This window comes from Suncus etruscus, chromosome 3, assembly GCF_024139225.1.
Source record: "Suncus etruscus isolate mSunEtr1 chromosome 3, mSunEtr1.pri.cur, whole genome shotgun sequence".
In the NCBI taxonomy this organism is placed as follows: domain Eukaryota; kingdom Metazoa; phylum Chordata; class Mammalia; order Eulipotyphla; family Soricidae; genus Suncus; species Suncus etruscus.
Window position 1 is genome coordinate 66,736,223 of NC_064850.1, and position 11,425 is coordinate 66,747,647.

The window sequence follows — 11,425 nt, forward strand, 5'->3', positions numbered from 1 at the left end:
CTTGCAAGCAGCCGACCTAGGACCAACGGTGGTTCGAATCCCGGCATCCCATATGGTCCCCCGAGCCTGCCAGGAGCGACTTCTGAGTGCATGGCCAGGAGTAACCCCTGAGTGTCACCAGAAATGACCCTAAAACCAAAGAATAAATAAAGAAAAAAGAAAAATCTAAGTGAGCGCACAATGATTCCTTTACTCCCCTCCGCTATTTTGAGCGCGTCTGTGACTCAGATGTCTACTGTCCATCTCTGCTCAACTCTTTCCAAGGCCTCTTCCTCTTACAACTAATTTATTGGGGTTCAACTTTTCCTGAAGCCTCCACCCTGCGTAGTCAGCTCAACTGGCCCAGAATGCTGGTGCTGGGGCCAGTGGATGGGGCGACGGTGAGCAATGAATGACCAGTGGGGTTTGCGCCGCTGCTGCAAACGCCCGGGTCCAGGGAATCTACGACTGGCGGAGCAAGACTAGAAAGACTCCGCCCACCGCCCAGGGAGCCTAAGATGGAGGGCGTGGCCATCAAAACCACGCCCACAATGCTGTTTAAGGGGCGTGGTTATCTGAGGCTCTGCCCATGGTCCAGCGAGTGGATGGAGGGCGGGGCTTCAAGCGCTTCTGCCCACTGGTCCTTGAGTCTCGAGCGAGGCCCCGCCCACTACCTCGCCCTTCTAGGCCCCGCCTCTGCCCGCCCCGCGGCGCATTGTGGGAATCTGTCAGCGGACTGGGCGGCGGAGGGAGGAAGACTCGAGGCCCGGTCATGAGCGGCCAGCAGGTGAGCCCACCTCAGCCCCTGTCTCTTGCAGGTAGGAACTGCGCTCTTCAGGTTCGCCCGGGGCGCTCAGCTGAGGCCCCTGGGCTCTCTGATGACCCCGCCCTGGATGCCAGGGCTCTGCGCCCCAGTTACCTACCTACCACCCCGCTGGCCTGGTTGGTCCCAGCCGGGCCCACTTGAGCGCCCGGCAAGGATCCATCGCCCCACGCAGCCCGGTGATCTCGCTCCCTCTGTCGTCCACAGGGCCCGGTCTTGCTGGCCTCCCTGGGGGTCGGGCTGCTGACCCTCTTGGGCGTGGCTGTGGGAGCCTATTTCTATCGGAGGTCCCGAAACGGGCTGGTCACTCTCCTGGACCCCAATGAGAAGTACCGGCTGCGACTCATAGACAAGACTGTGAGTTGTTTGTGGCCTGGGGGGACGGACAGCGGAGGGCCCAGGGTTGGGGGCTGGCCACAGCCATCAGTGGGAGACCCCCGAAGGACTAGGGCGGCACCCGAGCTGCCTGGTGAAACTGTATGTGTCATCCATTCTCCTCCAGACCGTAAGCCACAACACCAAGAGATTCCGCTTTGCCCTGCCCACTCGGGACCACATTCTGGGGCTGCCCGTGGGTAAGGAAAAAGGGTGGGGCGGGCTCCTTCCCTGGGACCTTCAGAGGGCGAGTCCCTAAAACTCTGTTGCCTCCATACCCCTTTCCCCTCCTCTGACCTTCTCCTACCTGACACTGGGTCTTGGGAACTGTGATGTGTCCCTGGCTCTCACAGGGCTTGGTTGGCTTCTGCATCCCCAACCGTCCCTAACACTCCTTTTCCACCGTTCTTCCTTCACTGAGGGCTCGGCTCATAGGTTCCCCATAGAGTACTGAAGCAATACCAACTTTCCCCAAGTCAACCTACTCTACTCCTGTCCAGACAGTAATGGAAGAGTTGGGGGATGAAGTAGGGATTTATGAGAAATTCAACTGGGTTCTTAAAGAAATAATTCCTTGCCTGGTAGCTCCTTGGAACCCTACCAGTAGGCAAGAGGTCTTTGTTCTAATACCTTTGGTTTGTTTATTTATTTATTGGTCTTTTGGTCCACACCCAGCAGTGCTCAGGAGTTACTTCCTGGCTCTTCACTCAGGAAGCACACCTGTGGGCTCAGGGGACCATATGGGATGTCAGGGATCAAACCCAGGTTAGCCATGTGAAGGCATGTGCCTTACCTGCTGTACTATTGCTCCAGCCCAATAGGTCCTTGTTCTGGAAAAGTTCCCCAGGTATCTGGAAGGTAGCAGGGGTGCATTCCCTGACTACTCTCATGTGACCCTTTACACGGTCCTCAGGCCAACATGTGTATCTCTCGGCCAATATTGACGGCAACCTGGTCATCAGGCCCTACACTCCTGTCACCAGTGATGAGGACAAAGGCTATGTGGATCTTGTCATCAAGGTAAGGAGCTCCTTAACCTAGTCAGAGGCCTGTTAGGTGCTCAGTGGTAAGACTCATACCTAGCACACATAAGCCCCCAAAAAAAGGCTGCAAAAAAAAAAAAAAAAAAGAACCCTCAAATGTGCTTCAGATGCATATCCTTTGTGCATGGGAAGAAACCATGTGCATTGAGAAGACAGCGCATATATGATCCCTGCCCAGTTTCTCCAGGTTCATTTAACTGTGGGCTTTGAAACTAGTGATATCTCATATAATGTGCTTTCCCTTCTGTCTTCTCAGATCTATCTGAAGGATGTGAATCCCAAATTTCCAGAAGGAGGGAAGATGTCTCAGTACCTGGATAGCCTGAAGATGGGGGATGTGGTGGAGTTCCGGGGACCCAGTGGCCTACTCACTTACACTGGGAAAGGTAGTGCCTCTGTCCTCCCACTTGTCTTCTATTTATCCACAGTCCTTGGGCACAGAGTGGTTGTGTGGACATGGCCTGTCTGCAAGGGCCCAAGCTACCCTTCCTTTCAACATAGCACTTTCGTTTACAAAGACACATTTTTTAGCCCTGAACAAATCAGTTTCCTTCCACTTGAGTCCTTAGCATGATAGCTGTGACTCTTTCTGCCTCTCATCATCAAATATCTGCCATTTTGGTAGAGACTTTCAGCCCTTGGGAATAACTAGATGTGTTAGCAAGCCTCAAGTGCTTTGTGGTTCCACTTGGAAAAGTAGAGTCAATGTGGCCTCATGCCTGTCACCCTCCTCAGGCACAAGCAGCTGATGACTCACTGTGACCTGGAACTAACTGTTAAATAATAATAGAGGGCAGCGAGCCTGGTTACATTGTCCCTCACGTGTATTATTGTCAGCATTGACTCGACTCAAACCTCTCCCCAAGCTGCAGGATAGGATTCCATAGCAGTTGCTAAATTGGTGTGGAGCATCTTTTTAATTCTGCCTTTGTTTTCTTAACTCCCACTATTAATTTTTCTTCCATTCCTCTCTTCACTTGACCTCTCAGGGAATTTTAACATTCAACCCACCCAAAAGTCACCTCCAGAACCCCGAGTGGCAAAGAACCTAGGAATGATTGCGGGAGGAACAGGTATGTCATTTATGGGGTCATTCTCTACTCCCTCCCCCCAAATTGCAGTTGATCATTACTGTGCAAGCATCTTATTGCTCTTCAAAAGGTTTGGTAAATAAAGCTAAGATGGGAGGGTATTTCTAACTGGCAAAGGTTCATCAGAGTGTAAAAAACACAAAAAGTTAAATCTCAAAAAGATAGAAACCCCTAATTTAAAAGAAAAAATGTAGGGAAGGGGGCATTAGTGGTGGGAATGTTGCATTGATGAAGGGGGTGTTCTGTTTATGATTGAAACCCAACTATAATCGTGTTTATAATCATGGTGCTTAAATAAAGATTAAAAATAACATATAATAAAGTATATAGATAAAATGGATCCTTCCAATACCTTAAAGTAGATGGATCAAGTCATTTTAGGTGGCAATGTAGAGAATAAACTAAACAAATTTTAAGAGTTAAAAAAGAGAGGGGCAGGGGCCAGAGAGATAGCATAGCGGTAGGGTGTTTGCCTTGCACTCATCCAACCCAGGATGGACTCCGGTTTAATTCCCGGCATCCCATATGATCACCCAAGCCTCCCAGGAGAGATTTCTGAGCACAGAGCCAGGAGTAACTCCTGAGCACTGCCGCGTGTAACCCAAAAACCAAATAAAAAGAAAAAAAGAAATGGTTACTAGCTGTCCCATTTACAAATGAGAAGATGGAGGTTTAGAGAGTTAAAAGGTTTCCATAGGCCAGAGTCAAGATTAGTTTCCAGGGGCCAGAGAGATAGCATGGAGGTAGGGAGTTTGCCTTGCATGCAGAAGGACAGTGGTTTGAATCCCAGCATCCCATATGGTCCCCTGAGCCTGCCAGGAGCAATTTCTGAGCATGGAGCCAGGAGTGACCCCTGAGTGCTTCCGGGTGTGACCCAAAAACCAAAAAAAATAAAAAAGATCTGGCCCCTGGAAACTGCCTTGCATGCAGCTAACCTAGGACGGACCGCAGTTTGAGCTCCTGGTGTCCCATATGGTCCCCCAAGCCAGGAGCGATTTCTGAGCACATAGCCAGGAGTAACCCCTGAGCACCACTGGATATGGCCCAAAAAGCAAAAATAGATAAATAAAAGATTAGTTTCTAGTTCTGCCTAATACCCAAAGCCTATGTACTTAACCTGCAGGTCCTGTGTTCCAGGATCTTCATCTTTAAATGTTCTGCAGGTTCTTTGTTGTTTCTATTTGTTTTTGTTATGGAGCTATACCCAGTAGAGCTCAGAACTTACTCCTAACTCTGTACTCAGGAAGCACTCCTGGTAGTGCTCAGGGAACCACATGGAATTCTGAGGATAAACCTGGTTTGGACACATGCTAGGCAAGCATGTTAGCTGCTGTACTATCTCTTCAGCACCCGTATCAGTAGGTTCTGAAGTGATTTGTGACTCTTGATTCTTAAACTCTAGAGAAATTTTAGAGAAAACCTTTGTTCTCAGTAGGATTTCAAAATTCCGAATGTTGACTGTGTCTAGAGTTCATACCTGAGAATTGTGGTAAGTTTGCGATGCAGGACCCATCAGTCTGGTAACACAAGTGTTGAGGAATGTAGTGGGGGAAATTTGAGCATTCGAATGTTAAGGAAATGGTGAAAGGAATCTGATAGGGAGAACTGCTGCTCTCCCATTTGACTACCAGGGATTTTTCTGCAATGCAGGAATCACCCCAATGCTGCAGCTGATCCGAGCCATTCTGAAAGACCCTGAAGATGGCACTCAGTGCTTTCTGCTTTTTGCCAACCAGGTTGGTATGTTTTGCTCTATCCTGACACTTCAAACTCTGGTGTGGGCATGGCAGAGACATATGGCCCAAGGTCTGGCACTGGCTCAGTGCTACTACTAGCCACTTCCCAAGATTCCTTAATCAAGGTAGAGGACCTTCTACCACAACAGGGAGCCTCAATCTGGATCCATTCCCCTTCCCTGGCACCCAAGGAACCAAGAGAAGAAAAAAATTTAAGGAACTGATTCCTCAGCACAGAAACTTGGGCCTCCTTGGTTAAATATTCTGCCTCTGTTCCTTCCTGCTCAAAGATGTTTCCTTCATCTTCTCCTCACCCTACCTATGAAAGTTTTGCTTTTTTCCCTAACTTTATTTTACTTGGAGTTTTGCAGGGGCATAATGGTGGTACTCAGGGCTTACACCTGGATTTTCACTCAGGTATTATTCATAATGGGGATTGAGTACCATACAGGGTGCAAGGAATCAAATCTGGGTCAGTCACAAGCAAGACAAGTTTCATCACTCTGGTCCAGTTCCCCCTAACATTTTTGTTTTGTACCATACCCAGTGTGACTTAAAAGGGCTTACTCTGGGCTCAGGGATTACTCCTGGCAGGGCTCAAGGGACCATATGGGATGCTGGAGGTAGAAACTAAGTTAGCCATGTGAAAGGCAACCATTCTACCTCCTGTACTACCACTCCAGCCCTTCAATTCCTCATACACTAACATTCCTTTCATCTTCTTGTATGAGTGCTGTTATATCATAAAACTTCATATGTACATGTCAAGGTTCCTAAGGGTTTTCCTTCCTCTTTTCATTTTAATTTTAGACTGAAAATGACATAATCCTTCGGGATGACTTGGAGGAACTGCAGGCCCAGTATCCTAACCGCTTGAAGCTCTGGTTCACTCTGGACCATCCACCAGAAGGTACCTTTCTATTTCTGAACTTCCCCCAATCAGGGCCTGACCCCTGGTGTTGTGATGACTCAATTCCATGAAACATTATCATTGGCAAATACTTGGACAAAGCAGTTGCCTGTTCTCTTTCCTTCAGCTATATGTTTCTTGAGTTGTGGTGGGAGGGAATGTTTTATATGCAGCCTGCAATTATATACCCACTCTGGAGCCTGTCTGGGTCTCCTCTATGTGTCTGGGACATCATTCCTTCCTCTCCCTTCTACTTCAGATTGGGCCTACAGCAAGGGCTTCGTGACAGCTGACATGATCCAGGAACACCTGCCTGCTCCGAAGGATGACGTCCTGCTTCTGCTCTGCGGGCCACCCCCAATGGTGCAGCTGGCCTGCCACCCCAACTTGGACAAACTGGGCTATTCGAAAAAGATGCGCTTCACCTACTGAGTGCCCCATAGTTTCTTCATTCTCTATGGTTGTTCCCACACAGTATTCAAATGCCATAAGCCTTTTCTGATGATAGTGGCCTTTTTTGTCTTATTTCGGGGCTGAATCTGGATGATACATGAAGCCATTGCATCCTAAGAGCTGTGGAAGGGGTCCCAGGTTGAATCCATCTTTGGAGTCTTCTCAAATGTCTCTGGGACCTGTCATCTGTGACATGGGTCTAGACTCCAAAAAGTTTTAGAGAACATCTTAGATTTGTTCCTTAGCAGGATTTCAACATTCTGAACACATGTGAATTTGAGGTACAGATGTCTGTCAGGTTAGGCCCACAGAATAACCTCTTCCACAGGTCAAAGAAATGGAAGCAAGTACATTTGTTCCCAAACTGGCTGATTCTATCACACTCAGGATATATGATCCAAAGAGCAGTCTGTGTCATGGATAATTTCTTAATATCTGGTATTAACCCACAGCATATGTGTGAGCTTAGGTAGAATAAACTTGTGAAAGTAGCCTTAGACAGATTGTGGGGAAAGAGGAAATGGCTCATGTAGAGTCCTCAAGCCACAGAAAACAGAATCTGGAGTGACTGCTGACTATAAAGATAAATGGTGCCTGGGCTGTTCTTAGATCTAAGCAGTTATTATTACTGTGTTTCCAAGGCTTTCTGTACTGGCTTTCTTATGAAGAAGGGTTTCCCAGCACCAAATTTCTCCCAGGTCTTCCAGAGTCTTTTGCACAGTTTTGCCATGTACTGAAACATGAGCTGCCACCAAACTCAGCATTTCAGTAGCTGTTTGCAGCAAAGCCAGACCAGTAGCCTCTCTCTGGAGGCCTGCAGAGGAGTGGGCGGAAAGAGGGAGAAAAACAATTCACAGAGCTGCTTTTTAAGCTGGATCCTTCTCCACTGTGCCCCCCCATCCCCACCTCACTGCATTTGGTCACTCTGCTCCTCCCCTTGCTTGACCCTTCTTCCTGATTGTCCTTAGAGCTCCTAGCAGAGAGGCAGAATACCATCTCTGAGACCTTATCCTTTAAAAGGAACCTGACAGCAGCAGCTGCACAGACTTGTTGGTTCCTCTCCCCAGCACCTGTCCTGACCCCTTCTGTGTGAGGACGTGATCCAAGCCCCTCCCTTCTCACAGGGTAGGACAAGTGAGATTCCTCCTGATCTTCTTTACTGTTAGTCTGCCTCAGAAGGGAACAAGATCAGCCTCACGGGGAAGGTCAACATTGTTTTTCTGCATGAAATGAATGTATTGCTTTTGCTGGTGGCCTACAAAGAAAGGCTTGTGAAACCTTCAAAATTCATCTCTGCACTGGGCCGAGTCTTCAATAAATTCTGTGCTTTTCTGTCAAATATTTCATTTTTTGCTGGAGGGTGGGGCCACTAAGTAATCTTGTTTGACAGTTTCAATGCAGGGTTTCAAGAATGTGGACCTGCTCAAGCAAGGATCACTAGAACACCACAGGGTTTCAGGGGTCTCCAGAACAATACCTTTCAGTGCTGAGAGGGCCATGTGGTCTCAGCACCTGCGAAAATGCCCTGTGATTACTGTACTATCTCCCCAGTCTCAAAAAATATGTCATCAGGGATTGTGCTCTGGGAGATGCTATCTCAGTTATGGCACCTTGAAAAAGGAAAATCTTGGGAGCCAAGCAATAGTACAGCAGGTGGGGCACTTGCCTTGCCAATTCAGGTTTAATCCTTGTCATCACATATGATCCCCCTAACCACACCTTTGAACACCAATAGATATGACCCAAAAATCCAAATAAGTTATTTTTTGGGGGGCCACAACTGGCAGTGCTCAGGGCTTACTCCTGGCTTTGCACTCAGAAATCACACTTGGTGGGTTCAGGGGATCATATGGGATGTGAATGGATACACGTGTACCAGGGTGGCCTGATACATGCAAGGTAAGCACCTTACATGTTGTACTATCTATCCAACCCATAAATTTAAAAAAAAATTTGTTTAGGGTTGGAGTGATAGCACAGCAGTAGGGCATTTGCCTTGCACATGGCTGACCTGGGATGAATGTGGGTTCGATCCCCAGCATCCCACATGGTCCCCTGATCCTGCCAGGAGCAATTCCTGAGCACCACTGGTGTAGCCCAAAAACAAACAAAAAATATTGCCTAGAATGTTTGGTTCAGACAGTGAAACAGCCCAACTAAGATAATCTTCCATATGAAAACTTTATTCTCTCCCTCCCACCTTACTCTCTTTTGGTAGAAGTTGGTTTTGGCCACTCCCAGCAATGCTTATGTTTAGTTCTGGCAGGGCTGGAGTATGGCAGGGGTCAAACCCACTATACTTTTTTTTTTTTTTTCCACTATACTTTTGCTTTAGCCTTCATTCCTTCTTTAGCAGACAGCTAGTTTCTGTCTCATCACTCATTATACATGTTTTAAGGACCTACACATGCCAACTACTGTTCTAAACACGAAGGATATGATTGTGATCAAGACATCCACCCAAAGGTCACTGTGTATAAGATTAATATTATAGCAGAGAAACAAAATATGAAGACAGAAGGGGAGAGAGGAAATATTCAGAGAAGGAAGAAAATGTTTTGTGTTATGAGCCATGCACCTATTATTTTGGTCAAAGAAGTCACTGTATGATCCAACTTTAGGATAATAAAAAATATGCCAAAAATCAGAAATTGCCAGAGCCTGAATGTAAACCACTGGTTGTTAGTCCAAAGCCAAATCTACAACTAGTTTCTTGCCTCTTTTAATAGAAATACAAGTTAGGGGTACCCTTCTAAGAGGTTGGTTTATATATTTAGGAGAAATGAGACAAATACTCAGAGGACTAGCAGAAGTTTATTGAGGTCCAAGATGTAAGAAGGAAAGAGTAGGGGGCCGAAGAAATAACATGGAGGTAAGGCGTTTGTCTTTCATGCAGAAGGATGGTGGTACAAATCCCGGCATCCCATATGGTCTCCTGAGCCTGCCAGGAGTGATTTCTGAGCATAGAGCCAGGAGTAACCCCTGAGCGCTGCTGGGTGTGACCCAAAAACAAAAAACAAAAAACAAAAAGAAAGAAAAAGAAAGAAGAAAGAAAGAAAGAAAGAAAGAAAGAAAGAAAGAAAGAAAGAAAGAAAGAAAGAAAGAAAGAAAGAAAGAAAGAAAGAAAGAAAGAAAGAAAGAAAGAAAGAAAGAAAGAAAAGAAAGAAAAGAAAGAAATGAAGGAAAGGGGGCCGGGAAGGTGGCGCTAGAGATAAGGTGTCTGCTTTGTAAGCGCTACCAAGGAACGGACCGCGGTTCGATCCCCGGGCGTCCCATATGGTCCCCCCAAGCCAGGGGCGATTTCTGAGCACATAGCCAGGAGTAACCCCTGAGCGTCAAATGGGTGTGGACCAAAAACCAAAAAAAAAAAAAAAAAAAAAAGAAATGAAGGAAAGAAAAGAAGGAAAGAAAAGAAGGACAAAGTAGGAAGATAAGGCCCAAGAATAGGTTTTTATTTAAAAGAAAAAAAAAAAAGAATAGGTTTGAACCAACTGGAAAATAACTTGGTATCACCATTCTAAGAAACAAATCAACCTGTGAACAGTAGAAATTTCTACAGATTTTGGAGCACGAAATTGTTAACATCTCTGAAATGTCATTTGCCAGAAATCCTAAGAACCTATCTGCCTGAATTACCTCTCTTAAACCAGGCCAAAATCCAGGGAAAGAAAACTCTTATTCACATTCTCCAGATAAGTTCTTTGTCCTTGGGAAGAGTTCAGTAATGCACTTCAGGTATAAACTGGCAAGGTTACCTGTGTCTGGAGGGCTCAATCACCCCTGATTTTAGCTAGAACCAAAGCATTCCATCACCCCATGAAGCATCCATATATTATCATAAATAACTTCCTCTGTACTTAGAACGGTACTGTTTATGTGCTACCCCTAGAATAACTGAAAATTTTCCATCCTTCCAATTCCTTTTTTTTAAGTTTATTTATTTATTTATTTTGTCTTTTTTTTTTTTTTTTTTTTTGAGCCTCATTGCGCTCCTGGCTCTGCACTCAGAAATTGCTCCTGGCAGGCTCGGGGGGCCATATAAAATGCCAGGAATTGAACCCGGGTCCATCCTGGGTCAGTTACATGCAAGGCAAACACCCTACCGCTCTCACCAGACCCATCCTTCCAATTCTTTTGTGTTCTGGAGTTCAGGTGGGCCTCACACTGTCCCAGAGTCTCCTAGAAGTGTACTCTTGGTATCACCACTCTACTCAAAACGTGGGGGGACAAGAGCTGAAACTGCGAGTTCTTAAGCAAGGAAAAAATCCCGTAGTTTTTAACTAGAAAAAAGTGGAGCCAGAATAAAAGCCTTATCTAAGACGAGGCAGGCTACATACATCGAAGATGTATGCAAAGAAGAGACAGCACCCTAAAGCTAAAGAAAGACTTCAGGAGAATTTTGAAGGTAGAGAAAAGATTGACTTTGGTAGGTAGGCTGTAGAGAATTCCCAGGCCTGGAGACAAGGTGACCCTAGGAAACTCAACATTCCTTTGCAGGGATGGATCCAGTTCCCACGAAGTCCTTTTGTTTTGTTTTGTTTTGTTTTGTTTTGTTTTGTTTTGGGGTCACACCCGGCGGGCGCCCGCGGGTTACTCCTGGCTCTGCACTCAGAAATTGCTCCTGGCAGTTTCAGGGGACCATATATGATGCGGGGAATCGAACCTGGGTCCATCCTGGGCCAGCCGCATGCAATTATCTCTCAGGACTCATCCTTCCCAATTCTTTTGTGTTCTGGGGTTCAGCCAGGTAGGATGTAGAGATTTCCTCGGCTTGGAAACAAGGCGACTGTAGGAAATTCTACATTCCTTTGCAGTGCTTGATCCAGTTCCCACAAAGTCCTTTTTTGTTTTGTTTTGTTTTGTTTTTTTGTTTTTTGTTTTTGGGCCACACTGGGCAGTTGCCAGGAGTTACTCCTGGCTCTGTTCTCAGAAATCTTGGGATGCCGGGATTCGAACCCCCATCTGTCTTGGGTCGGCTGCGTGCAAAGCTAACGCCCTACCGCTGTGCTACCTCT

At 46.5% G+C, this 11,425-nt stretch overlaps 1 protein-coding gene across 1 annotated transcript; it reads left to right on the forward strand.

Moving 5' to 3' along the window:
• The first annotated feature begins 705 nt into the window (after window positions 1–705).
• On the forward strand, window positions 706–6,460 carry LOC126004207 (NADH-cytochrome b5 reductase 1). Its single transcript, XM_049770674.1, has 9 exons — window positions 706–766; window positions 1,010–1,159; window positions 1,305–1,377; window positions 2,091–2,197; window positions 2,477–2,606; window positions 3,210–3,293; window positions 4,962–5,047; window positions 5,858–5,957; window positions 6,217–6,460. The coding sequence occupies exons 1-9, from the start codon at window positions 752–754 to the stop codon at window positions 6,387–6,389; spliced, it is 918 nt and encodes a 305-aa protein (XP_049626631.1). The 5' UTR covers window positions 706–751; the 3' UTR covers window positions 6,390–6,460.
• Window positions 6,461–11,425: the final 4,965 nt, after the last annotated feature.

What these genes read in the sequence shown, in the direction of transcription:
- LOC126004207 (XM_049770674.1), top strand. An exon ending in TGCGACTCATAGACAAGACT is followed by an intron (nt 1,160 to 1,304) that starts GTGAGTTGTTTG and finishes ATTCTCCTCCAG; the next exon opens with ACCGTAAGCCACAACACCAA. An exon ending in ATGTGGATCTTGTCATCAAG is followed by an intron (nt 2,198 to 2,476) that starts GTAAGGAGCTCC and finishes CTGTCTTCTCAG; the next exon opens with ATCTATCTGAAGGATGTGAA.